This window comes from Lasioglossum baleicum, chromosome 3, assembly GCF_051020765.1.
Source record: "Lasioglossum baleicum chromosome 3, iyLasBale1, whole genome shotgun sequence".
Lineage (NCBI taxonomy): Eukaryota > Metazoa > Arthropoda > Insecta > Hymenoptera > Halictidae > Lasioglossum > Lasioglossum baleicum.
In genome coordinates this window covers 17,057,661-17,085,284 of record NC_134931.1, presented here as the reverse complement: position 1 = coordinate 17,085,284, position 27,624 = coordinate 17,057,661, and the positions used below count along the sequence as shown (strand labels likewise).

Below are 27,624 nucleotides of genomic sequence, written 5' to 3'. Positions count from 1 at the left end.
GTTTCAGTGGATTTTCCCGAATTTTATGCAATTTCGCTGGTCGTTTCAATATGGCGATGGTTAGTTGCTTCGGATCACGAAGGTCTCTTTACTAATGAATTTCGTGGCTTTCTTTTCTATTTCGTTGAATCGTTTTAATACAAAGACCTGATATTTATATTATTCATATTGTAAGAGTGCACACAAGTTACGTAATTATGAAGTTCTGCATCTACTAGGCAAGGGATTACTGCCGACGGTAACTTTGCTTAGGTAGCTGGACAGAATTGGCAATTACCGTCCTTTTAATAAGGTTTGTTAAATTTTATAAATAATATGTAATATCATACGTCGCGAGATTATTTTTATATTCGAAAATGCTTTATTTTCATTATATTCCTTTCAATCCTGTAAAAATTCATATCTTGATTTTGTTCTAGTCAAAGGGGAATTGCTACAAAGAAGAATTTCTTCTTATTTCACTGCACACCAACCGAGTTTATAAATATTTCGACAGTCTAAATTCGGATTTCCATTGACAGCATTGTTTGCAAGATTCTTTCGATGACACGAGAAAAGTTTATCCATCATTACAATGATCGATTAATACATAGATGTAAACAACATGATTGATCTATTCGATTCCTTTCGGAAGTGAAATGAATGAACAATAATTTTTATTATAATGATAAGAAGATCTATGTGCGTGCCGCGTTGAAAAAACTAATTTAATCGAATGTAGCCATCAAGTATATTTAACACAATATTTTTAAGACTATAAGTTAAAAATAGTCTGAATTATTACATTTACGCTCAGGTAATTTTCATAATTACCAAAACAATTTTATATGCAACAAACTCTAGTTTATAAATTATAATATTTAAACAAAATGGCTGAGACACAGAGAATGACTGTCTACGGCAGATATCCTCCCTGTGCGGATGCGGACCGTTTAGACGAACGTCGTGCAAGGTAAATCGAAATAAATCATTTACTATTTTTCTATGCTTTCACTTTATTTTAACAACAATTTTCACTTCTTATTATAGATTAGCCTTAAGTATGGAAAGGAATCGAAAGTTGGATAAGCAAGAAGACTTTGTGTGTTACGAATCGAGTGATGATGAAGCGGAATCTATAAACGAAGGGAAACAGTTTTTAAGGACATCTTTTAACTTTGTAGACTATGTATGTGCTAGGGAAATAGATACAAGAGAAGTGCGGAAAATTAATCAAGAATATGGATTTCGCCATATATTAACTCATGAATTATTTAAAGAATATTCAGTTAGTTTAAACAATATGAATAAAGTTTTTTGCTCTCAGTGGTTAAGTGATAGACAAGTAGTATTCGGTACAAAATGCAACAAATTGATGGTTTACGATGTAGCAACGCAGAAGTTAGATCAAATACCATCCTTGCATGGGAGACAAGTTAATTCAGGAGGTGCTGCAGTTCCTGAACAACAATGTGGTATACATTGTGTTCAAATTAATCCATCAAGGTATATATATATATACATATTTATATATATATTTATATATATATATATATACAGGGTGTCCCTGCATGTAAAAATGCTCTACATGTAAAAATGAGTCCAAAAGAAAGAATCAAATTCTTTCCTCGGTATCTTCGTTTTCGAGGAAATCGAAGTCGAAAATTTACAAAACAAGAGTGTATTCGATCTTCTTGGAAACGGAGACATGGAGGAAAAAATTTGATTCTTTCTTTTCCACTCATTTTTACATGTAGAATCACCTCCTAATCGGTATACACCCTGTATGTACAGGGTGAACCACGAATCGTGACTAATAGAGATTACTTTGTTATTAGCAGTCCGATCGAAAATGTTTTTATCAAGTATTACAAAAATTTGCTATAATCACGTGAAAGCTCTCTTGAACCATGCTATACCTGATAAAAACATTTTCGATCAGACTGCTAATAACAAAGTAATCTCTTCTGACCACGATTCGTGGTTTACCCTGTATATAAAAACATTTACATTATTCGAACTGATTGTACGATATTTTTCAATTTCATAATTTTCTTTCTTACATTGTAGAACGCTGTTATCAACTGGAGCAAGGAATAGTAACGAAATTGCAATCTACAGGCTACCAACGTTAGACCCAGTTTGCGTAGGAGAAGGTGCACATAGAGATTGGGTGTTCGATATGTGTTGGCTTGATGACGAATTCTTAGTTTCTGGTTCTAGAGATACTAAAATGGCTTTATGGCGTATTGATAATGATCTCGCAGAAGCTCCCGACAAAGCAGATGTACCCACACACAGGTGCAACTCCTAATGCAAAGTATAGATAAGAAAATATGTAAAAAATTTATGTTAATCAATATTTTCTTTGTTCTTCGATTAGGTTAATTCAACCAGTTTGTGTTAAAGAATGCAGATCGGCTCAAAGAGTGCGAGCGCTTGCTTTCCATAGGACATACAAAGAAATTGCAGCACTCACCTTGAATAGTTTTATACACATTTGGTCTGCTGAAACATTCAGACAAAAGATATCTAGAAAATTACCAGTTTCCCAAGAAAATGTTTGCCTTGCAGTACAAGATAATGGTGTATATGCGGTAGGATGTCGGTCTCATACTTTATTGTTAGATCCGAGAACATTACAAATTATTAAGAAAGTACCATCGCGGTATGTAGCATTCTACATAAGCTTATTCGCTGTAATTACTAGACAGCGGATTTTATGCATTTATGAGAAAAATGAGTAGATGCAATGGCCTAGCCGATTAAGATGGTCAAAACTGCCCTTACAGGTTTTTAAAAAGCTGACCAAGAAAAAATCCTCTGAGTAAAATTTCAGCCCTCTAGCTTGCCCGTAATGGTAGTTGCTTACATGCTTTCTAAAATTCTGAGAAAAATGTGACATATTTTGGATCCTAAGGCGCATTTTAGAGAATTTTTTCAGATTTTTTTGTTGCAAACTGTGGTCGTAAAATATGAAAAACTCCCAAAAAATCGGAAAATTGCAGATTTCTTGAAAATATGAAAACATGCTATTCTACTGTTTAGTTCCCTGATAAATTACTATAACAGGCAGTGTCGTCAATTTTTTCAAATTTTTTGTTGTGGGAGATCATTGTGAAAAACAAAAAAAATTTCGTTCGAAAAATCGACGAAAATATTCTTTGAAAAACTTTTAAGTGCAGTTTTGACCACATTAGACGAATTCCAAAATATTTTTATATTATTTTCAACCTGTCGAACATATTAAGAGAGAAAATAAATGTCTATGTCACTCTGGTTTGTTGCGATTCAGGTGGAAAATTTTTATTTTGCATAAAGATCCACTGTCTAGTGATTACATCTGTATACGTATGTTTTATTAAAAAGTTATATTTTCGTTACAGATACAGCGGTTGTGGGATTCGGTCAGCCAGTTTCCAAGGTTCCATTTTAACAATAGGAACAGGTTTAGGAATGTTGATGTTTTACGACGTGAGAGCACAGAAGTACCTCGAGTCTTCAATTAATTCTATTAGGACAGTTATACTAAAAGCTTCTAAAGGATATGTAGTATGTTTCGTATTTTTCAATTTAAATTTAAAATTGTCTTTACTAAAAAACTAATATCTACCTGATAATAATAGTTTCCGGATGAAGAATACATTGACGGATTCCAAAACGTGAGATATACGCCTGCTATATATACTCATTGCTACGATGGCTCAGGTACGCGGCTATTTGCGGCTGGTGGTCCTCTACCTATGAATCTTTACGGCAACTATGCAGGATTGTGGCAATAAAAATAATGTTAATTGAATATTGAATACCATCGATTTTTACGTAAGTAATCATAATTCGTATGTACATTTAAATTGTCCAAAATATATATATATATGAAGAGGTATATATGTCTGTTCACATTGCTACGAGAATTTTTGAATGTTCTGTATTCTTCCATGAAATTTTCTTTTATTTATTTATATTATATACAGAGTGTTTCGTGACTGTTTGTATCACCGAAATATAAATTTCTTCGTACTATACGATATAATTACCTTATTAGTATACTGCGGATTTTTATGCATCTGTAGCAAAATTGAAAAGACGAAATTCACAAAATTGCTGAAAAATTTGAAAATTGAATATGTTATGTAAAATACTTATTTTCTGATACGTTTTCGAGACAGTTAAATTTGAATGTTCAGTGGATATGTATATATGTATATGTATTTACTCGATATGGCATTCTGGCTTGAAAGGTATCACAAGACAAAAAGTAGTGTTTCCTTAATTAAATGTCATTCGCCTTATCTTAAAATAAAAATCATGCTTAAATCTGTGTGGAACTAACTAATATACAAATTGAAGTTTTTTGAACACAAAACCTCCAATGAAAATATTGTATTCTACATTCTTTATTTATTCTGTTATATAAACATTTCTAGGTTGTGTTATCAGAAGCGAAATACTCTATTCAGATTCAATTTAAAAAAATGACAACATCACAAAATCTTAAGAATTTAACGACGAGACTTTTAAACCTTCGAACATTTTTATATTTCTCAAATAAACAAGGAAGTAAAGAAAACTAACAATAAAACAGAAAAATAAATTCTCACGATGTATATACCTCGATTGCCTGATGAGTAGAGTGAAAGATGTGACACAACTATCATACTTTTATCATTTCATTCGCATATTTAATCGTGAACGCAAAGGGCCTAGCAGACTAAGATAGGTGCAGCGGCCCCACCCACAATTTTATTGATATTGTGCTGGAAACAATGGTTTTAGGTTGAAAGATAACCCCCTAAAATTTTAAGTCGCTAACCCTCCGTATAAGGATGATATGAGGGTAAATACCCTTAACTGTATCATTTTTTTCTCGGTTGTTAATTAAGATATTCGGATAAAAAAAATACGAAAATACTCGAACTTACCTCCTTCATATCATACATTTTTTTTACCATTGTGATCAAATTATTAAAGGTAGAAAAAAATCATTTAATTTTTTAGGGGTGGTAATTGCAAGCAACCCTTCGAGTGACCACTTCCAAAAAATTCAAGAACAATGTTGTGTTGCTTACCTAATGTATAAAAAAGTTTCAAGATGGTTGGATTGGTGGAACATAGTTAAATATTGAAAAACAAATAAAATTACGTTATTATAATGGTATAATGTACAGTGCAGTGTTTCTTATCGGATCAATTATTTCTTTTTAAACGCGACGCATAACATTGCATAAGTAGTATATAGTTTTGTATGCGGTTATATTATACATACAGAGTGTCCCAGCTAGTAGTAGTAAGTGTGTTTGCCGGGGAAGGGCGGGTCGGCCGCCCCTCGCTTCCTTAGGGCACACCGGATCTTTCATCACCAGTATCACAGTTGGCGCTATCGGCACTCGGCCGTTTTGCGGGTTGCAGGTATCCACGTCTTTCAGCCGTCCCCTCTGTTTTATTCGGCTCGGGCCATTTTCAGAGTCGTCGACTTACTAGACGGGTCGGTCATCATTGATGAGCGGGCCATGCTACCTAATTTTTGTCAGTTTTTGAGCTGTTTTACGGCTCGGTGTGAACGTCGGGCCCCCTCACCTTCAGATCTGCAGGGTGTCTCGCCTGCCCTTTCAGACTCCCCCCACTTCACCATAATTTTCATGTCGAATGTGTCAAGTTTTTGAAGCCCGTCCCTACTCTGTTTCCGGATAGTCCTGAAACCTGCCCACACCCTCCCCTAGGGCTAATCTCTCCGCCTGTGCTGTGAGTCTATTGGGAGTTCAAGATGCAAGGGACCGCGTATTATTTGACCATTGGGACGAAGTTACTACTATGTACTTGGGATCCGATCCGACTTTATCGAAATCACGGCTGGGCCGAGATATCAATTCCATACGGTCTTCTCTTGCCGAGTCTACTTCGCGCTGGGGTTGGGAAGGAAGGGTTCACCAACTTCGCCGAAATCTGTCTCCTGAGAGATTTTGATATCGGGTTCATCGAGATCTTCCTTCTTGGGTGGGCTTGACACATCCTAGAAAGTATGGCTGATTGTTTGGATGTGACCATCATCCTCGGTTCTGGTCGGTGTTCAGCAATTAGCTCCGTCCACCCGGCCTTTCCCTTAAAGGTTTCTTAATTCCGTTTGCGTTTCTTGATTCCATTGTTTAGTAGGGTCCATGCCGTGTCCCAGCTAACTTGACCACCTTGAATATCTTTGTTGTTTTTAAAGATACGTCAAATGTCTGAAGGACAAAGTTGAATGGTAAAATGGGGCTCATAAGATACCAACAATTATAATGACGTAATTTTATTTGTTTTTCAATATTTAACTATGTTCCACCAATCCGACCATCTTGAAACTTTTTTATACGTTAGATAAGCAACAGAACATTGTTCTTGAATTTTTTGGAAGTGGTCACTCGGAGGGTTGCCTGCAATTTCCACCCCTAAAAAATTAAATGATTTTTTTCTACCCTTAATAATTTGATCATAATGGTGAAAAAAATGTATGATATGAAGTAGGTTAGTTCGAGTATTTTCGTATTTTCTTTATCCGAATATCTTAATTAACAAGCGAGAAAAAAAATGATACAGTTAAGGGTATTTACCCTCATATCATCCTTATACGAAGGGCTAGCGACTTAAAATTTTAGGGGTTATCTTTCAACCAAAAACCAATGTTTTCAGCACAATATCAATAAAATTGTGGGTGGGGCCGCTGCACCTATCTTAGTCTGCTAGGCCCCTTCATTCACAATTTCGTTTGATTGAACAATCATCGACGTACCGATGTATCAGTGTGAATGAGAATGACATTTTAACGGTATAGTTAAAATGTGTACTGGATAAATGATATCATGATTTTACATCACGAGTTTGTAAGGATAAGACGATGATTTCTATCATTCTGTAACATAAAATTTTGCACTCGCACTAGTTATTGTAGGTAAAATTTAATAAAATATTGAATGAAGATCTCTTTTTAGATTATAATGAGAATGACTTTTTATGAGAAGTGATAGTAATACTGCCTGCATATAGCATGATTTTTAAAGACACCTTGTATTCTATATTGTATATCTCCATTTTTCTGAAAATTTAGAAAAGTAACCAACGAATAACACTGCAATGAACATTAAGTTTTACCAAATACGATTTATAACGTTGAAATTTTAATACTGGCCTTAAAAGAACGATATATATTGTGATGTGTATGACATTGACATTGACTTTTCAAGTCCTGAGCTTTTTAATTGTATTACGGATATACTAACTGTAGAATCGAAAAACAATGGGTCTCATATAATCAGTCGGATATTAAAATGAACAGATTTAGCAACAAATTAACATTCCTTTTTATTAACCACCCCGATTCTAGTTAATCATTGAACGAATTACGAATAATTTCGAGATATTCCAACTTTAGTTTTGTTGCGGTGTCAATCGCATCACAATATACAATAAATATTTGTTACGCAATCTTATTTCAGGCGTTCAAGACCTATTAATATCTTTTACCATTCATTTCTGTATCGCGGAGTAAAGCATCAATTGTTCGATTTAATTTTAATGTATCCGGCGATTGTTAATATTTTGTTAAATCGAAAAATTAAAAAGTAAATTAAAAAGTAATACGATTTACAGTCTGTCAAAAATTAATTTACTCGAGAAAGATTTTTATTCAATATTGTCAGAAGTATTGAAGATATTTAGTTGTACACTATCACTACTTGGAACACAGAAGGTACAATGCAGGTATTTTAAATAGTGGCAGCTCAAACATTAATTTGATTTTCGGTACTCTTCTGTTAGACAATTTTACGATGTTGAAGTATTACTGAATGTATTATAAATTGTGTGCGTTTACAATAAGGTATAATGATATGCAGGACCTGTGATTGTATAAATGTGTTTGTTGGATGCAATTGAAGAAATTCATTTTAACAAATTCATCTTTAGCAAGTGAGATATTATACTATGTATAAGTGATGAAATGGATTATGTGCGATTATTTTCAAGTTCAATCACTGAAATTTATATTTGATTGAGAAAATGAATTGTACTCGAGTGTTTGGTGTACAGTAGTCACCCCATATCCGCATAAGAACGACCATTATAGTATTATAAATACTATAATATTTACGTAGCACACATAAATATGGCAAAATCAAATTACAAAAATTGAATGCGGTAATAATAAAGTATACTACACATTATACTATTGTATATTCCTAGTATACTTTCTCTCTCTCTCTCTCTCTTACTTCTTTTCTTTATAAAAGTAAAGAATTACGACACTTTACAGGATGTACTGCATTACATACAATACCAAAGAATGACTATAATTGATCTTCTTCGTCAAAGGCTGATTGCTTTAATATTCTAAATTATTTTTAAATAAAGACAAGATCTCCGAAGAAGCGTCGACACACAGTGGGACAAATAAATTTAAGTTTATGTTTTTTATTTTTTTATTTGTTGAACCGCGGGTACGGGGTCTCGACTGTAATTAAAAACAAATAAAGTTCGCCATTACGTTTACAGCTGTGTTAGTATGCTAAATTTTGTTGATGCGGTAATAATGCAAGTGCATTGTTAATATTTAGGATAGGACATTTTAATGGATTGAAAACGTGTTGGCATATAAACAATACGTATCCGGATTGTCAACATTGCAATGAATATATGATAACAGAATATACTCTGTGTACTTATATATATATTAACGGATTATAAATTGTTGTCATATACTCAACAATGTCATTTCATTATATAATAAGTAAACAAATGTGTGTTGTATCTACAAAATCGTGAATAGACTGTATAAATATGTATGTGATCGTGCATAATGAATGAGTACATTGAACATATTTCAACATTAAACTATCGCATGTACTTTTTAGCGTAAACACTACAGGAAGAAAAAATGCTACAAAATACCAATAGTTCTGTTTTGCAATAATTTTATGGATTTTTGATATTTTTTAAAAATACATACCTTATAACAATTCAGTTTCATCCATTATTTTGATATGAAACACTGTAAACAATACTGGAGTAAAACTACCATTGAGATACAATGTATTATATATATATATATATATACACAATATATATAATATCCACGTCGAGACGCTCTAATTTTGATGCTAGTACAATTTGAACAGGAAAACCTATAAACATTATACACTTTATCTGATCTAATATGAAAAGTATGAATAAATAATTTTTATACTTAAATATACGTATATAAGTTATATGATAATTTTGTACAGTTACAATAGCTGCATTATATTGTATCGTGAAACGCTTTATTTAATGTCATTTCATATTATAGAATCTATCACAAATTATTTTAGGACAACTTCCAAATATTTATCTTTATATTTCTCAATATTCTTTTTGTCTTGTATTGTACATATATCGAATCACCTTTTTTATCATTTATGTATAGTTAAGTCGTTTACGTATCAGCTTTTTTGTATTTATGTTCGTACTCTATCGGTCGTAAAATGTTACTACAAAAATTAAACATTTTCATGTTAAAGCTAGCGAGATATGAAGATTATTTTTTAAAACGTTTTCTTACTCTTTTTAGCTTTAGAGTTTACAATACAGTTTGATTATTAAAAAATAATTAACATGTGTATAGAAAATATTTATAAACCTCATTCATTTCATATTAATTTATTATATCTCACCGAAGTAGCGTTGTAACTAATTGTCGAGTCCGACTCGACAGAGGAGTGCAAAGGGTTAAGTACTAGCCACATTTTAATTATTAATTCTTTAATGACTTTACCAAGAGGCAGGATTTCAGGTATACACAGTGCACAGAATATGACCAGAGACTCGCACAACATCAACAAGGGGAACAATCATCATTCGAAAGGATGATCATCTTCTGTCGCTTCAATGATATCTCAGATACATTGGGAAGATTCATCTAGGAAACCATCACCATGCTGACAATGAAATTTCGAATTGTAATTTAAGAAGCAGTTACCTCCTTCTTCGTACAGCCTTCTCTGATTTGAATAAAATTTGGTAGAACGACACGTCTACACCCATAACAAATACAATTGTAAATATATCCTATATTCTATTGTATTATTCTATATTCCAACCATACGTCTGTTTTCGCTAATTGGCAGAGATTGATTAACTGACAATCAGTTAATTATTCTTCTATGATATGTTGTGCATTTGAATAATCGACGATGTTGATCAATCAATTACATTTTTCGTAATTGAAAAGAGAAGATAGCGGTCGAAGTAAGACAAAAATGATAATCCTTCTTATCAATAATTTATTAATGGTATATTCGTACAACATTTTTTTTATTTCATTGAGAAACATCACAAATAATATGTAAAGTGTGTATAATGTGTACAAAACACGCGTAAACCGCGATATACTTTGTAATACATGTAATGCAAATGTTTTCAATTCGATTATTGATGCTTAGCCGTGATTACATTAGATATGTTGTGTGTTTGGAAACGTAGCAAGGCGCAATATAGGTAAAAACGAGAGCCATCTTGCCCTATAATGCACTTGACGATATGTTAAAGTATTAGCTCTTTGACGAGTAGAAGATCAATGCCTTTAACATGAATATATATGTTTTTTCTTCCAGAGCGTGTGTATTTTCTATTAGCGTGAATCGCAGCGATGAATTGCCTCTTTCACGCGGTCATTCTGTGGAGACTAATATAAGAGTGAGGCGTTTCTACCGTCATCACTATATGAAGGCCCGTTGTCGGGCATAAATAAGCTCATTTTTCTTTTTGGTATAGATTGACAGTTCGTATCCTAACACGCAAGTACCGTAAAATAAATATACATTAATCGTACAATATACATTCTGAAAATAAATAAGAGTATTTCACAATTATTGCATAAATCAGTGAGCACTACTATATATCGATCCGTTCTTCGCGGGGAATGTTTTCTGTGTCCGAACCATGTTCCCCGGTATCGACAAACATATTATTAGTTTTCTTTTTCTTTTTTACAGGCAATCATAAGTAACTGTTCAACGATTTTCGTTCATTCTATCGTATTCGAAAAAAGAATACACTCGACACAGTTCTGCAATGATAATAAATACACCGGCAAGTTTCTGGAAGTTTCCATCCATTCTTTTTTTCTCTAGCGTGATATCATGAAGGTACGGTTACGTTCGCCGAAGAAAATCAAAGATGCCCAGCATCTAAGGCCTTGTTGATATCACTAACTAGCATTCCTAAGATAGGTCTGAGTTCAGAGTCCTGTCTGAACACAGAATCCAAAAAGTCGGAATGTGTTAAAAAGTCGAACATCTGGTCACACCGGTCTTGAGATTTGTCCGTGAGATGCGGCTTTATGAGGGACTGTATCGCGGCTCTACAACGCTCCAGCGACTTTATTAAATAAGCTCTATCGAAACTGAATTCTAGCTCGTAAAACGATACCACAGACATCGCCACAGCTCTCAGTGCATTTCTTATCTCGACAAGCTTCGCGTCGTCGGTGGCGTACAATTGTTGATTACGTTGCAGCAATGCCACCTGCAAAAAAATCAAGTCTATCGTGAGCAGGAGCAATCAAATAAATACAGATTAGATTATGGCTTGCTAAAACATTGTTCTGCATTGGCTAAAGCTGTGTAGACAACTTTTACACCGTTAATGATATAGATTATATCATTAGTAGACTGCGGATTTTATGCATTTATGACAAAAATGGGTCACAATTTAAAGCAGTGGACATATTAAATAGATTTAAAGACATCAGCGTATTGGTTTCAGCTTAATAAGACAATTAAAAGAAGAAAGAAATTTCTATTTGACTCCTGTGTCTTGCGATCAATGCAAACATTTTTTATTTTGCCGAAAGATCCGCAGTCTAATCATCAGTATCTCTGCAGTTTGACCCAGTGCTACTTCATGTACTCTAACTAATACCTAACTTGACTATCGGACCTCCTATTACAGTTCTTCCTTCCCCCAATTTGTGATTAGATTTGAATCAACTAATTGCTCGGAGCTGAATGCTATTTTTGACGTCATCCCATTTCGATGAGAGAAAACTTAGAAATGCGGGTCTGACACGGTAGAGGAAGAGAGTAAAGCTAAAAATAGTGTTCTCATTTGACACGATTAACAGTGAAGCAAGGGGGACTGGCTCCACGGTTTCATGAAATTGTCCGAAACGTTTAAGTACCTTAATGGACAATTTGACGATGTTTTTCAGAACTTTCTCCGGCTGCTTTTTGTCCAAGGTAGAATTAGTCTTTGCAGCTCTTTCCATGAGCTTGTACAAATTGTCTAATAGTGACGTGGTTGCGTCATCTATCAAAAGCGACCTTCCTGCTCCTGTAGATACGACTCGGCCCAGAAGTTTTTTTTGAGCACGCAGACCTAAATCACGGGCACGGCTTCCGGTGCCACTGGCGGGATAAGATCCGCCATTCAGTGTTGTCGCCGACTGCATCACTAAAAAATGTTAACCACACTGTATGCGGATGTTTGATGAGATAACTATCGTTTCTCTGTTGGCTGCAAACTGAGAAAGCAACCGACAGAGACAATGGGCCGTATAAAAACGAGTAAAAGTGATTTTTCAAGTAGATATTCAGTTCTAAACGGATGAAGCATTTACTAGAAATAGTGTTCACTCAATTTTACTGCTTAGTACTAATACAAAATTAGAATAGACCCCGTATAACGAAATAAAAAAATTATTTAAAACGACTATGTACTGTATGTATATACCAAATGATTGCATAAGTTTTTGTACGGCGCGGCGGAGTGTAAAAAAAATTATACAGTCACCATTCTTTTCTCATTGTGAAAAATAAATAATTGTGATTAATAAAGCTGTGTTCTTTCAAATTGAACCATTTAATTTTATTTTCAAATCGGGCATGAACTTGTGCAATCATCTAATATATACATATATGTATATCTTCTCTGTGGCAAATAAGTATACGCAGTTCTTTTAAACATGTTTTTGTACATTTACAATGTAAAATAGAGATAACTCACAACGTGTTGCATTTATGAAAATACATTTAAATAAATTGTGTGAAGAACGTATTGACGTGAAGACGTATTGAATGTTATCGTTATGAATGAATGTCCGCTCGAACGAAAACATCGTAAATTGTTAAGTCTCTCTTTGACTAATGTGTATTTCTGGTGATTCACGGCAATATTATCTTATGAAATGGAAGGGATCTTGAGACTTACCATCAAACATCGGTGAACCGCTGTTTCCTCTAGGCGATAACGGAATTGTAAATGAAATAAAGAAGCGGGTAGCGTTTCTGTGAGCACGGTTGAACTCAGGCAAAAGTAACTAAAATAACCAAGGGCATAAAATGACGGATTAATGGTTTCGTAAAATATAAAAAGGTGTGCTGAAATCAGGCGAGCAATCTAGAATAATGTTCGATGCACTCCTGTTCATGAGAATGAATAGAAACACAGATAATTCGAGGAACATCTCTATATGTATACCTTGGTTGCAGTCGGTCACAGCCACAAGATGATAGAGCAACCAGCTCTGCAATTCCATTACTGCCGTACCCCACGCCACCTGAAAAAATATTTAATAGGTCCACATTTTAGAAATATATCAGTTGTTCAACTAACACATATTTTAGCCTGCAATTTTGTATACTCAGACGTTCTCAATGCAATTCTTTTCAGAGAATTAATTCCAAGGAAATAGCAAACATTTTGATACGATGTAATTTTTTTTTTCTTCGAGTAACTAGAACGAATAAAATCAATGCATTCGATTGCACAGCTCCTTCACGACATGGCCTTCGTACTTATTAATAACTCGCACAATTTTGAAGAAAGTGGCTTGTAAAAGTTTGTGCTATTAATTCAACTGTGTACAGTCGGTCACGAAAATATTGGGACGCGATATAATTTTGCATTCGGAGTTGAAACTGAGTTGGATTATGTTAAAGCACAATGTAAACTATGTATTCTTAAAGAACGGCTTGCTTTTTATTAATAATTGCGCTAGCAGAAAGGAAAAATCTAAAAAATGCAATATTTTACGTCACAAAAATTTTGGGACACTATAAAATAAAAATTATACCTTCCGCGTATAATTACTTAATACTTTGTTGGGAATCCTTCATTTTTTATGACATGCCTTTTTATAACATCCCTAATTTTATTCCTTCTTCTATCCTGTTTCCAGGTAAAAAATGTAAAAATCGTGACCTTTACATTTTCGTTTAAAAAAGATATTTACACATTAGCTGCCAAATGAATTCCTCTAACGTCTCAAAAAAATTCAAGCTGTCCGCTGCAATTTTGAAAAAGTTATTCGTTTTTAAAAGGTGTTCAATCGTTTTGCTTGAAATTAATTCACAATTACTGCACTGAAAAGATTTGTATATTTTTATATTGAGCTGAGACATGTGCTCCGAGCTTCCCGTAATTGTCACGATTGTCTAAATTGAACAGCTGAAAATTATTTATAAACCTCAAACTTATTTTTGTATCTTGTATCGGATAATATTGGTTTTCCGCCTCTTACTATATTCTTCTTGTTCTACTTAACAGAAATAGCTGACTACTCGAACAGACTAGTAGAAAATTCTTAACGCACTAGTAAAAGTAAATATGCAGGATTAGAAATTAGCTGAACTGGTAATGTCGACATAAACTGCGCACAAATCCTCTCGGCAGGGAGCATTCTACTTTTCCGAAGCATTTCTTGCATAACGTTTCACCGTTAAGCTCTACTTGGTCATTAGAGGATCAGATAAACGAACACCGCGAAACAGAAAAAAAAAATTAATATCACAAGTTCGCGGCGGACAAAGGATTAAATGGGTTGGAGCCGTGTATGCTCCCTCGGACGTGTAATTTATGTCAGTAGTCGAGGTCAGGCCCGGCACATTGGAAAAAGGGACGTAAACGTGCGTTGTGTACATTTGTTGTCACTGAGTGTAATCGTATATGTACCGAAGAAGCATAACGGCATGGCAGATGGATCGATTTGTAAGGAGGCTCAAGGCAAGCCAGAGATTCTCATTCGAATCGGTTCGACAAATGGAGACACCATGGCAGTTTGCTATAACAATAAGTGGCATCGATACAGCCGATACGAGTATCTCAAGCAGCACGTGCGATCGGCTGTGTTCAAACATTTCAAAATTTCCGGCCATTTGACCCAAAATGCGAGACTTCAAGGCTTTCGAGGATCCGAGCGATCTCATTGCCACTCGAGCTATATCCAACGTGCTTGAACGTGCTCGAGTTATCGAAACGACGCGTCGCGCCGTAATGTATTCCGATTCGAATCGATACCGTGCACCGATTGAAATTCAAAACCACTTCAAGCCGTTAAATCGTCCGTTATGAACAACAACAATACACAGCGCAACTTCCACTGCAAAGATATTGCCAAATTTTAAGGTATAACTGTCAAAATAATTCTACCGAAGCTAACTTCTTTATAATCGGACCGAACGACCTGACTTTTTTTGAGATATTAGAAGAATTGTTTTACCAAACGACGTGCAAAAAAGATTTCGAAAAAATTGCATAAGTGTTACATGAGAAAATAAAGACACTTTAAAACTTTTATATATTTTGTATGTTAGTTATACATATGCTGAGCTACAAGCGGTTAAATTTTTCGCGACTTTTAAAATCCACAGATTCTTACATATTTCGATGCAATGTGTATAACTAACACATAGCATATTTTAAATTTTCATTACGGTCTCTAATAAAAAAGTTTTTGAAGTGTCTTATTATTTTCCCATTTAATTCAAAATCTTTTTTTGCGTGTCATTTGATAAACCAATTCTTCTAATATTTCAAAAACAGAAGACACATCGTTAGGTCCGAATATAAAAAAGTTATACTGTTTCAAAGTGGGTTCAAATACTATTGTGAGCAGGGATGGGATCAAGTTCAATACGTACTCACGAATCCGAGTCAATTTCGATAACCAAGTTTCATTTCATGGATTTCGATTACTACTTAAAAGCAATAATGTTTCAATGATTATATTTAAAAGGTATTCATTTTATACGAACTGATATCGAACCTCGGAATTTACAAGTTTCGAAAAGATACTTATAAGTACTTCGATGTTGAAAGGAATCGAATGTTTCACAAGTAGTACTCGAATCTTGGAAATCAGAACTGCATAGTAGGTTTTAAGCACTTTCTTGATTAAATTATACATGTTGCATTAAATTATGCATTAGACGACAACATAATTGATTTTAAAGGTAAAAGAAATAATGATTAGAAAAATCAGAGAATTTCCGGTACGATATTCACATAAAAGTTTCGAATCTGTTCAACCAAGATTCGAATATACTTGCAAGTATTATTTACGTTTACCAAAGTACTTGTAAAAGGTTCGAAACTGTCTGGCATAGGTTCGAGTATACTTAGGATGTACTATTTCTGTTTTCCGAAGTGCTTATAGAGAGTTCGAATTCAATCAATCAAAGTTCGAAGTTCGAACCTGTTTGCGAGGTACTTGATCCCATCCGTAGTCGTGAGTCACTGTATGTGCCCATAAATGCATAAACTTTCATGAATTCTTACTATTCACATAAAATACTATTCGCATAATTGGAGGCACATATTCTAAGTCTGTCAGATGAAATTTTGGTGTACCTACGACCTACGCGACCAAAGGTAATAGGGCTGGCACGCTAAAAATATTTATGAGCGACTGACCTGTAAACCAACGTTATCTCTGTAAAATAGTTCCCTTGGGAACACATAAATGCCGGAGACGTTGCTCTCCCTTCGAGAAATAGTGTTACATACATAGAAATCTTGAACTGGGTCTGCTTTCCGGTAACCTATTATATACGACCTTCTGTAGGTTGTTCACAATTCTGAGATAACATTCGCGGAATAAAATCGTTGGGACAATTCTTGTTACATATGTATTATATTTCGACCTGTGCTCTAGATAGATAGTCTACCTAAATTTATTGAACAATTCTGTCGCGTTGTTCTGTCGCTTAACAAGAATTTGATTGCACAATTGCTGAATATTTCGTTGCCCCATTTTCGTTGTGCGTCGCCTATGCAGACGCACAACTCGTTGTAAAATAGCACCTATTAACATTATCGAGTTAAAACTATCACCGAATGTAGGGTAGGCATTTACGTCTCGGCTGGTGTCGCCGTATTTCCACAATGTTGCCGATTCTCCATAAAAACGCCATTTACTAATTAGTAATTACTAGACAGCGGATGTTTATGCAATTTTCAATATTTTTGTAGGCAAATTTTGAGAAAGTGGAATCATGTGCAATGTTATTTTCAGCGGTAGTAGTCTTTGTGTAGATCTGAAATGAATAAAAATCGTACTAACCCCGACGGCACACCGGCTCGGTTTCAGCCTGGCCCCTGTGCACAAAAGGGCGCGTTTTCCGCCTGCCGAGGGCTCGAGCCCAGGGCCTGCCGGCCGGGCTAGGATTCAGCCGATTTGCAAGATTGCAAGGGTGCGGGATTCGCGTTCTCATTGCGTGATAATACAAACACGGGTTTTTTCAGTAGTCAAAAACGCCAAATAAAGGTCAATCTAGGCAGCAATCGCCCTCAAAGGTCTTATTTATTAACTTATTATACTTTTGTCGGTAACAAGGGAGACTGCTACGCATTTGCAAAGTACTGCCACATTGATGCGACCCGCCCTGTGTCGCGCATGCGCGAGAAAAGTTGGGCCCAATCGAAGCACTGATTGGCCACATTAGTGTGATACCGTGCTGCCCTCTCAAAAACAGGCTGAATCCCAGCCCGGCCGTCAGGCTCTGGGCTCGAGCCCCCGGCAGGTGAAAATCGCGCCCTTTTGTGCACAGGGGCCAGGCTAAATCGTCCTGATTTGGTCTCAACGCTGAGCCAAGCATTGCGTTAGCCCGTAACGTGTCGGGCTGGGGCTCGGCTAGCTGGGTCCGGCGGTGGGCTCGGGCAGACTGTGCTGTCGGGGAAACTCTGTGGAACTTTATTTTCTAGCATTTTTCGACAATTTTTTGGAGCCATAAATTCATAAAGATCCGCGGTCTAGTAATTACTCGCGGACGAAGTTCACGAAAGAAGATTAGCAAACTAATTGATCAAATCTTCATTCATCAATAGACAGCGGATTTTATGTATCTATAAAACATTAAACATTATATAGAAGAATTTTTATTTCACTCCAGCTTGCTGTAATTCAGGTGGAAAATTTCTTATTTTGCATAAAGATCCGCTGTCTATTAATCCATAATACCAAGTTCATTTTGTTTCATTATTTCATTTCAGTTATCAACGACTGCGTTACGCGATAAAACAAATTTTTATTCGAGGGATCGTTTATATTTGTATCTGAATTTAATCTACGTACCAGCTGTACTTTTAATTATCTTTTTTGATTAAACCGGCGAATACACGATAACGCCGCGAAACGTTAAATAATGTTGAAACACGTCGAAATGAAAATAACGCCGGCGGTGACGTCGTCACCGGACCGAGTGATTTCATTTATCTTCGCACACCTATGTATCTCGCACCGGTATATGTATTTACAATGTCCGACGCATTTAATTTCTCGGACAAGTACTATTGATATGTCAAATGTGACTCACAATCGAATGATTACGTGGTGGACAGTTTATCAATCGATACTGTTGTAATTAGAGGTCACCCACATGAAACTAATTCATATACGCAGCACTTACGCAAGCACGAGATCAGCATTGCTAATCCGTCATTTCTGATGAGAATGAAATGAAGTCCTATTTGAAAACAGGTTTCCATTGATGATATCACCGTATAGGGGTACCACCGGAGAATTTCACGAGAAAACAAGCAATCGATCGCAGAACTTTCGCTCTCTTTCCTTAACCGTTTCCCCAACTACATACAATCGATCGACTCGTTACACGCGCCAATTAAACAGTTGCTCCGTGGTTCGATACCCGTATTAAGTGTTGTTACCTCGCTTCTAGCCTCATCGTCCACGCAGCATTTTATATTTATTCAGATCAGTTATATTGAATTATTAGTAGGCAGCGGTTCTTTATGCAAACTAACATTTTCTACCTGAATTGCAACAACCTAAAGTGAAATAGAAATTCATTGTTTCTCTTAATGTATTTAATAGGTTGAAAATAATACGTATAACACACACAGTATATTGAAATTCTTGTAATTTATTTACTGTTTTAAATTACACATACTCATTTTTGTCGTAAATGCATAAAATCCGCTGTCTAATTATATGTATTAGAAAGCAAGACTTTCCGGTCTAGGAGGCTAGCGCATCGGTATTTAAAATTCTTTTTATAACAGAATAAACAAGATACGAGTCTGCTGTTTTCGGCGTTTATTAACACATTCTTACAACGCATACGAACCGTAGAATTTTTAATCGTATCTGTACTGCGGATCTTTATGCAAAATAAAAATGCTCTCTCGCCCGGTATGCCCCGCAGTGGAGGGGACATTCATCTTTCTTAGATCATACAGTTACCGTTCTAAATTTAATTGGAAAACAAACAAACGTATTTTAGAACTACGGGAAATTTCCAACCGTCTCTTAGCCTCCTCGACTGGAACTTCCTCTTAATCCAAAAGCGTTTCACGGATTCATTCTCCAATAAACAAACACCACCCCCTTTCCTCTTTCTCCTGTTATTAGTGTCGTTAGAATGTTTTCTAAAATGCTCCGCTTTCTTTCATTTAACCTCCATACGCTCCACGGCCGCAAAATTCATCCATTTTTCTAGATACTTTCAAATCCTGTTGAAATTTTCAGCGAGACACACATGCGAATCGTTCTCAACGCTGTATTTTAACATAGCTAAAACTTAGCACTCGATTGGTGACTCTGAGAGGCGCCACTAAAAATTGCTGTACCATTATTCAAAATATTGTTTACATTATCTAATCAATTACTAAACATTTAGGTATTGTATGAGGTATTATACCAATTTCATATCCATGAAATTTAAAAATTAATAAGGAACGAAACTATTCCAGGTTGAAAAACATGTTTAGTTTTTCGAGTTAAAATAGCTCCGAGTGCAAAGGGTTAAAATCGAGAAAAATATCAAATGATGAACTTTTAAAATTGTTTGTTAATCGAGCAGAAATTATGCAGTGCCGAATTCAGCAGATATGCATATGTAGAAATTGTTTTCGAGTTAAAATATGTAACTCCGAATGCAAAGGGCTAATATATTAGCAATACATATCTTATGGGATGTGATTATTATGAACTAACACGAACATTTGACTGTTATCGATCTCGAATAATCTCTATAAGTCTAGCAGATCGTTTATCATTCGCAAGACTACAATCTCTTCCTACAATGGGGAAAGAAAAGATGGAAAGCTGCCAAAAGCTTGAAAAAGTGTCTACCGGATAACAAACGCGTGAAAAGGATTACCCGGCGCTTGGAAAATTCAAATATTTGATAAAATATGATAACACGAGCTATAACATTTATCCGAATCTCTTTTTGCACAATTTTATCTAGGTTACAGTAAACTGCATTTGAATTGCCCTCGGCGAATTCGCTGCACGAAACACTGCAAACGTAGTGTGAAAGAGCTGTGTGAAATTTACGACATCCGGCAAAGCCTAAAAAGCAGGTCAAAAGTTTCCATTCTTTCCCGTGCGAAATAAATTGAACATTTTTCCTATTCGTTCGCCTTCAGTCAAAAATAATTTTTAAAAGTCGACGATAGTTATTCTCTTTATCTTAGAGGGTGAATCGCGCGTGAGTCACGTAGCAGTGAAACTTGAACAATTCTCGGGCTATTGTTTCTAGAAGAAGATAAGATTTCCTACGTAAAACACACCGGAACTTTTTACGTCTAATTGTCGAAACTATAATGTACTTTACGTATAATTTTCAATGTTGTCGTTTGAATGAATTTGAAGCTTGAAAATAATTTGAACGATAACGATGTATTGAATTAGGAAAATGTGGCAGAGGAATTTTATATGGGTCCAGCTGGTAACAATGTGCCAAATATTCTCAGGCTATTATGTCAAGAAGAAGATAAGATTTCCAACGTAAAACACACCGGAACTTTTTACGTATAATTGTCGAAACGAGTTTCCATGTTGTCGTTTAAATGAATTTCAAGCTTGAAAATAATTTGAACGATAAGATGTATTCGATCTAAGTAAATTCATCAACTGCGTGAAATTAAGCTTCAATTACCCTTAAGTTTGGAAATGTTAGTCGCCCGACCTAACATCAAAGCATGTTTCCTCATGTGTAATTTCTTAAAAAGCTGTAAGCTACGAATTCATCTTGATTTAACGTAGTCTCTGTACTTTAGCTTACATAGTGCAGCAGAAATGTTGAAACTTGAAATGCTTAAATAAAAAAAAGATGCATTGAATTAGGAAAATCGGCTCCGAGTGGTTTAATTTTCGAAAAATTACACGGCTGAGGAATTTTATTTGGGTCCAGCTGTTAACGATGTGCCAAATATTTCCGGAATTGCCATCCCTTGTACGTCTGTGAGATATTGGTAGCGGTGGAATGAAGTGAATTGCATTTCACGACTCTCGACCTCATCGGTGATATCATTTTAACAACGATACGTTATTTTGGCAGACACGTCAGATAAAACCGTTCCCAGACGACTCTCATCGTCGGGAAATATGTAGTTCATTCGTACAGCTAGGAAAGTGGAAAAATATCTCGACACTGGCAATATAGCTTCGCTTCTCTTTCATTTCCTATTCGTTTACGGATGTATTTGCACTTGCATTATTTAACACGCGCGAAACTAATTTCAAAGGAACCTGCATGCATAGCGAACGCAGTTTCATTGCTTGAATTCGCCGAGTCGAAATAAGGCAATTTCAACAAGTTACGTAAATAAAGTTGAACAGACCAATTCAAAAACGTATTATTCTCGAGCGATTGAACGCGAAACGGTAGCTGCCACGAACAAACAATTATTTTCGATAAATCAATACGCTCTCTATGCGCTACGTATTTTTTAGTCTTATTGCCGTCGATAAAGCATCCAGCTTTGATTGGATATTTTATATTCTCTGCTCGCGTGCATGTAGACATATCAATATTTCTATATAAATCTCATTTTTTTTTTAAATAATTCAACGCTTTTGACGTATACAGAATTTAAAAGGGGTATTGTTATTCGTTGCTAAATCAACACAATCGGAATTGTTTCGCAAACATACTGCTTGTCACGAGAATATTGGGACGTAATATAATTTTTTATTCTAACCATGTATTTTCAGTGGATATGCAATTATGTACATGACTGAGATTAATTGTGTTAAAGTACAGTGTAAACTATGTGTTCCTAACGAACGGCTTGTTTCTCATTAATAATTGTGTTAGTATTAATGGAAAATCTAAAAAATGCAAAATTTTATGTCACAGAAACATTGGGACACTTTATTTATTTGAAATAGTAGACAGAATAAAAGAATTTTCAGCTTACTTAGTAAAATTATTAAAGGGAGAAAGAAATATCTATTTGGCTCCTGTTTATTGCAATCATTGCAAACAATTTTTATTTTGCATAAAATTCTGCAGCTTAGTTCTAAATGATTTTTCAGTTTGTTGTAATTACAAGCAACTAAATATATAGTAAGGCTCCACAACACAACTTATACCTTCTAAATACCTTTGTGCCCTGCTCGTAAACCCGCTGCAACTAAATATATATAATACTGCAATTGGTAACTATTCCTTTCTGTAGTACCAGTAATTGAAAAGTATAGAAATTTTTGTTATATCGAGATATTTGTATGTAGTTCCAACAATAGACACGGTTGTAGATATACATTTAAAAGGCGAAGCCGATCGAATCAATAGTTTCTGAGAAAAGTATGCGACACTGCGACAATATTAAATAATGAAGTTCCGAAGAAACGCATTTCAAGTTTCGCGAACCAATTTGAACAGTCGAGTGGATACTGATATCAATCTATTCTTCCAGGAACGGAAGGAGCAATTGTTATGCGATTTTTATCCACTCTCTTCTCCAACTCTTTATCAACAAATGTTTCCTTATATATTTGCTCCAGCTATTATTCCCATTACGAAACTAATTTTTATACTTTTTCTAAAATCTTAATTTTTCTAAATACTGAACTGTTTTTACAAATTTCAATTTTAAAGCGGCCAGACTGTACTAACACCTAAATGAACTTTGAACTTCAAAGTTAGTTCCGCGGTTCGCATCCCTGCAGTTTGAAGTCCAGTTTTCAATTTTATAATTATTGAAATGAAACAAATGCTTCAATGACAAAATCGAAATAAATTCAATTTTCTCATTTTTGCAAAGCAACATAGACAAGACACTTTCAGTGCCTGACAGGTCTAAGATTGAAATATTAAAAGCGAACGGATGTTGAATCCTTTTCAAATTTTACTGACGTAATCTTCAGACTTCCTCCTTACTATAGATAGCAAATTGTTTTATACAGATTAATTTAGTACATCTTATTGTATCCATTCAAATTTGTAAATGTAAGCGTTCGAATACTTTCGTGAGCCACTGTATATGGACCTACTAACAAAGGAAGGACCCCGAGACTTCGATTTTGATAATTTTTTTTGTGAGATGATGGTATATGGATCCCTAATTATGTATGCAAAATATTAGGTGTAGTTACTCAATAGTTTTAAAGATATAAACAATTAAAGTTTCATACCTGTGAATCACGCAACCTGCTTACACTTGCCCTGTATATCAACAAGGTATGAAACTTTAATTGTTTATATCTTTAAAACTATTGAGTAACTACACCTAATATTTTGCATACATAATTAGGGATCCATATACCATCATCTCACACAAAATTATCAAAATCCGAAGTCGGACACTTGAGGTCCTTCCCTTATAAGTGTTTTTGTGATACATTATGTATTGTGCGATATGTATTTCTTTAAACTATGACGTTATAGATGAAACATAATTTGTTGATTTAAAGCGCAGAACCAAAATGGAGATTTTAAGGGTGAGTCTCCTGCCCTCGTCGCCCCTCCGTTTTTCAACGTTTTTTTTATTTCTATTTCGAAAGATGCAGCTGTCACCCCGACAGCTGTGCAACCGCCACGAACCTCCTTGTTAAACTGAGCATCTTGTCTGAGAATATACCCACCACCTGCCCCTCAGCCAACGTGTTGAGCTTTCGTATACACACGCGCGTACTGTACACACCTTAGCCGTGTGCAACGCGCACGTGGTCACATGGACGAAGTTACGAGACTGATTATACTTCGTCTACAAGGGTCACACGGTGGTTTATTAAATGCGACTTTTGAGAGGACCGCTTTCACGGTCGACCTGCTCCTCTTTTTTTCGAAAACGTTTCTAACGTTCAGCCGTTACCGCGTTCCTACAAACAAATATTTATGACCGTCTCTAATCGTCGATCGGGATGTGTCGATCATTGTATCGTTATCACTAGTAACGGAACTGTACGCGAATTTACAGTATCAGAGATACGTTCATCGAATCCAACACTTTCTGACGTTTCTAATGTTGATTTACTATCGCATGTCCATGAAAAAATATGTACAGATATAACTCAACGTCGTGTCGCGGAACGCAAACAAATTTTATGTAATTTACAGTATCGGAGTTGTTGACTCATTTTGTGTTCGAGTAGAATTTTTTGTCGCTCTTCCTCCTTTTCCTTCTATTGTGTTAAAGTTAAAATATTTTTCTACTGAACTAAAAAAACGTTCAAACAGAAAAAGGTAGAATCAATAAGAAGCCAGCTATGAAAAATGCTCCCCTATATTTCATTATATTATCACAGACTGTATTTCTATTTTATATTTTCATTCCTGTTAGAAACATTATACTAGAAGCAAAGAATACGATCCAGACGGAACAAATGTTCGACAGTAATCGAATAAGGAACTTATTTGAATCGGAGCAGAGACGAATGATTACAGGCAATGTCTCGTGTTTAACTCAATTTGAATTATTCAGTAATCTCGTTCGGTGACTTTGTTTCCGAACTAGTCAGGACTCAGTTATGATTAAATGCAAATTTAAGGAATTAAACTGATTATTGTACGTTGAATCAGTCCGTTGAGTGCTGTGGACGAAATTACGAACTCTCGCGGAGATGGGAAAGAAGAAAAAGTGAACAGCAGCGCTTCTACTGGTAATTAGAAACAGGCGAGGAGTGCGCGCTGCACAACAGCGTCATTCATTGCACAATTCGAATTGAATAATTTGCAAGCCACGGTTCGCGGAGACGAGCAACATCTCGGTAAACGTTCGAACGAAATAGCTGTTTACCCTGGCGCAGACCTGAGCGTTTAACAAAATCTTTAAATAACATTATTTTTAAATTACTTCTTAGAGTTATTTCAGAAATAATCAATTTTTCAAATGGAAGAATTTTATCATGAAGTATTTCATACGAAAATTAAATGAATTTACTTCCAATTAACTCATTTATTCATTATTTCTGATCACTGATTATTCTCTTTTTTGATATTTGATATTATTTATACATATATACATTTATAAAAGATATTGTTGATATTCTTTATCAAATATATAGACAATATTTTGATTTCATTGATATGAAACAATGTTCCATCAAATAATCAGTTCTACAATTTATTATTTTCCCAATTAATCAAATGAGATGCATACCGAAATACATTATTTGTTAAATACTGAAGAGCATTATTTCTAGAATTGATTTATACAAATTATTTCGCCGAGGTCTGATCTCGATAAACATTCGAACGAAAAAGCTGTTTACCCTGGCGTCGTTGTTCCCCTTCTTTTCTCGAGATGCGCGGCCGACCGCGTGGATGGGAAATCATGTACCGTGGAAATTGTTACACTATACCGATAATCGATTAATTCACGATCCCTTGGATAAGGCTTTGGCCGTTATTTCTAAATATACACAATACACACTGCTATAGCAACATTCTATTGAGCTCTATCTATTGGCGATCCATTAGTTTCGGCCGTGGCAGAGGCACATGCAGTAAATTAAGTTATACAGGCATTCGCTCGGTCGTGACTAAGTGACGCAATTAAGCAGACTCGGTTTTGCGAAACTCGAGTTTCCCCATGTTATACACTTTCCTCTCCGTGAGAATCCGAGTCACATGAATGATAGTATGTATAACGTAGCTGTCACGAACTTTCAATTAACTTTTCCTCTGACGTATTCAACCACATTTTCCGAGTGACACTGTGTTTTATTCGGTATCATTCATACAACGAAGACTACTTAGCGAACGTAAATGATTTTGGCGCGATGTCATTGTGTCGTCGAAAGTTAACGACCCAACGACATACAAATTCCAAATACATATATACCTATACGGTGATCTTCGCTAAAGTTTCTAGGAAATGTTTACTTGCATCGAATTTTAGTCGAAAAATATATTTTCTATCAAATGAACACCTTTCAATATTTACACGGTATGCAATGTGTTCGTGTATCTCGACTACAGCATGATTTCCAATAATGTCGTGTTTGTTCCAATTGAAATGATTTAAATTTTGGGCGCGCACTAACCTCTGCTGATGTTCTGGGTCGCGGATGCGAGCCCAACACTTAACAATGAAGTTTCTCTTTTCCGACGGCCAGGAGATAGAATACTGGTGCTATTGTTTTGTTTACGTTTCACTGTGCATGTGTAACCCCAATTTCACCGGAGAAACAAGGCTCGAACAGATTGTTTTCGGGAACAGAACCGAACTAACACGATTCACGAAAACATGCGAGAGAACGTGAAAATTCCACCGGCTATGATAGTCAGGCTTTCGAGGCTCTAACAGTGTCTCTTCGAGCGAACGAACGAACGACGTCTGTTGTGGCTGCGAATGCGAAGCGAACCCACCCTGGTTACCATGGAATCATCGTTCCGCGAGGTGGGGCGCACGAACCAGCTGCGCTCTGCGTGGCTCTGCGCTCAACTTCGCTTCGCACTGTTCACTGCTGTTCACTGTCAGCCAGAGCTTCCTTCTTCACAGTGTGCGTCATTGTGGTGGTCATCGGAATTTTAGACACGAAAGAATTTCGTGCGGTCATGCAACTCTTCAACTCGACCATCATAAATTCACATGAACACGAGATCTCGGATTTTTAATCATTTGATCACTGACAAATAATTCAACGCGTTCGTGACCGACGTTCATTTCAGCAATAGTCTTGATTACAAGATTCTATATTAACCTTCGGTTGGCGAGACTCCATTAGGATCTAAATTCTAATTTTCTCTGATAATTTATTAGAATCGTTAACTAACTTGTATTAGGTTCACTATGAAGATCAATGTTAACCTCAAAGAAGGAAGCTCAAATATATATATATATATGTGTATTTAAAAAAATTGGAGGGACATGGTTGCTATGAAATCGTGAAAAGCAGCCGCCTCGCGAAATGGAAAAAGATATTGTCACAGAAAAGTGACGAGTTCCCCGGATATCATGCTATGCGCTGTAATTATTAGACTGCAGATTGCAGATGTCATTTCAGCAATAGCCTTAATTACAAGATTCTATATTAACCTTCGATTGGCGAGACTTTGGTCCATTAGGATCTAAATTCTAGTTTTCTAATAATCTATTAGAATCATTAACTATTTACTTTTATTAGATCAATGTTAATCTCAAAGGAGGTTCAAATATTTGTGA

General features: G+C 35.4%; 2 protein-coding genes across 3 annotated transcripts; one reads left to right on the top strand and one right to left on the bottom strand.

The window, feature by feature from the left end:
* The first annotated feature begins 150 nt into the window (after window positions 1-150).
* Window positions 151-19,446, top strand: Dcaf12 (DDB1 and CUL4 associated factor 12-like protein). Its single transcript, XM_076420732.1, has 8 exons — window positions 151-292; window positions 420-952; window positions 1,030-1,485; window positions 2,050-2,280; window positions 2,363-2,647; window positions 3,366-3,531; window positions 3,606-3,801; window positions 4,978-19,446. The coding sequence occupies exons 2-7, from the start codon at window positions 870-872 to the stop codon at window positions 3,759-3,761; spliced, it is 1,377 nt and encodes a 458-aa protein (XP_076276847.1). The 5' UTR covers window positions 151-292; window positions 420-869; the 3' UTR covers window positions 3,762-3,801; window positions 4,978-19,446.
* Window positions 10,252-26,894, bottom strand: Sigmar (Tumor necrosis factor alpha-induced protein 8-like protein sigmar). Of its 2 annotated transcripts, XM_076420744.1 has the most exons (5): window positions 26,504-26,892; window positions 13,465-13,543; window positions 13,195-13,303; window positions 12,167-12,438; window positions 10,252-11,511 (listed from the first exon to the last, which is right to left on the bottom strand). In XM_076420744.1, the coding sequence occupies exons 3-5, from the start codon at window positions 13,202-13,204 to the stop codon at window positions 11,158-11,160; spliced, it is 636 nt and encodes a 211-aa protein (XP_076276859.1). In that variant the 5' UTR covers window positions 13,205-13,303; window positions 13,465-13,543; window positions 26,504-26,892; the 3' UTR covers window positions 10,252-11,157. The 2 variants fall into 2 exon arrangements, with proteins under 2 accessions (XP_076276859.1, XP_076276858.1); XM_076420743.1 differs by lacking the exon at window positions 13,195-13,303 and having other exon boundaries at window positions 26,504-26,894.
* Between the last annotated feature and the right edge of the window lie 730 nt (window positions 26,895-27,624).

Coding starts and splice junctions, on each gene's coding strand:
- Dcaf12 (XM_076420732.1), top strand. CDS start 870: ATGGCTGAGACACAGAGAATGACTGTCTACGGCAGATATCCTCCCTGT. Junction 1,486..2,049: donor GTTCAAATTAATCCATCAAG/GTATATATATAT, acceptor CTTACATTGTAG/AACGCTGTTATCAACTGGAG. Junction 3,532..3,605: donor AAGCTTCTAAAGGATATGTA/GTATGTTTCGTA, acceptor TGATAATAATAG/TTTCCGGATGAAGAATACAT.
- Sigmar (XM_076420743.1), bottom strand. CDS start 13,522: ATGGAATTGCAGAGCTGGTTGCTCTATCATCTTGTGGCTGTGACCGAC. Junction 12,439..13,464: donor TGTGACCGACTGCAACCAAG/GTATACATATAG, acceptor AACATTTTTTAG/TGATGCAGTCGGCGACAACA. Junction 11,512..12,166: donor TCGTCAAATTGTCCATTAAG/GTACTTAAACGT, acceptor ATTTTTTTGCAG/GTGGCATTGCTGCAACGTAA.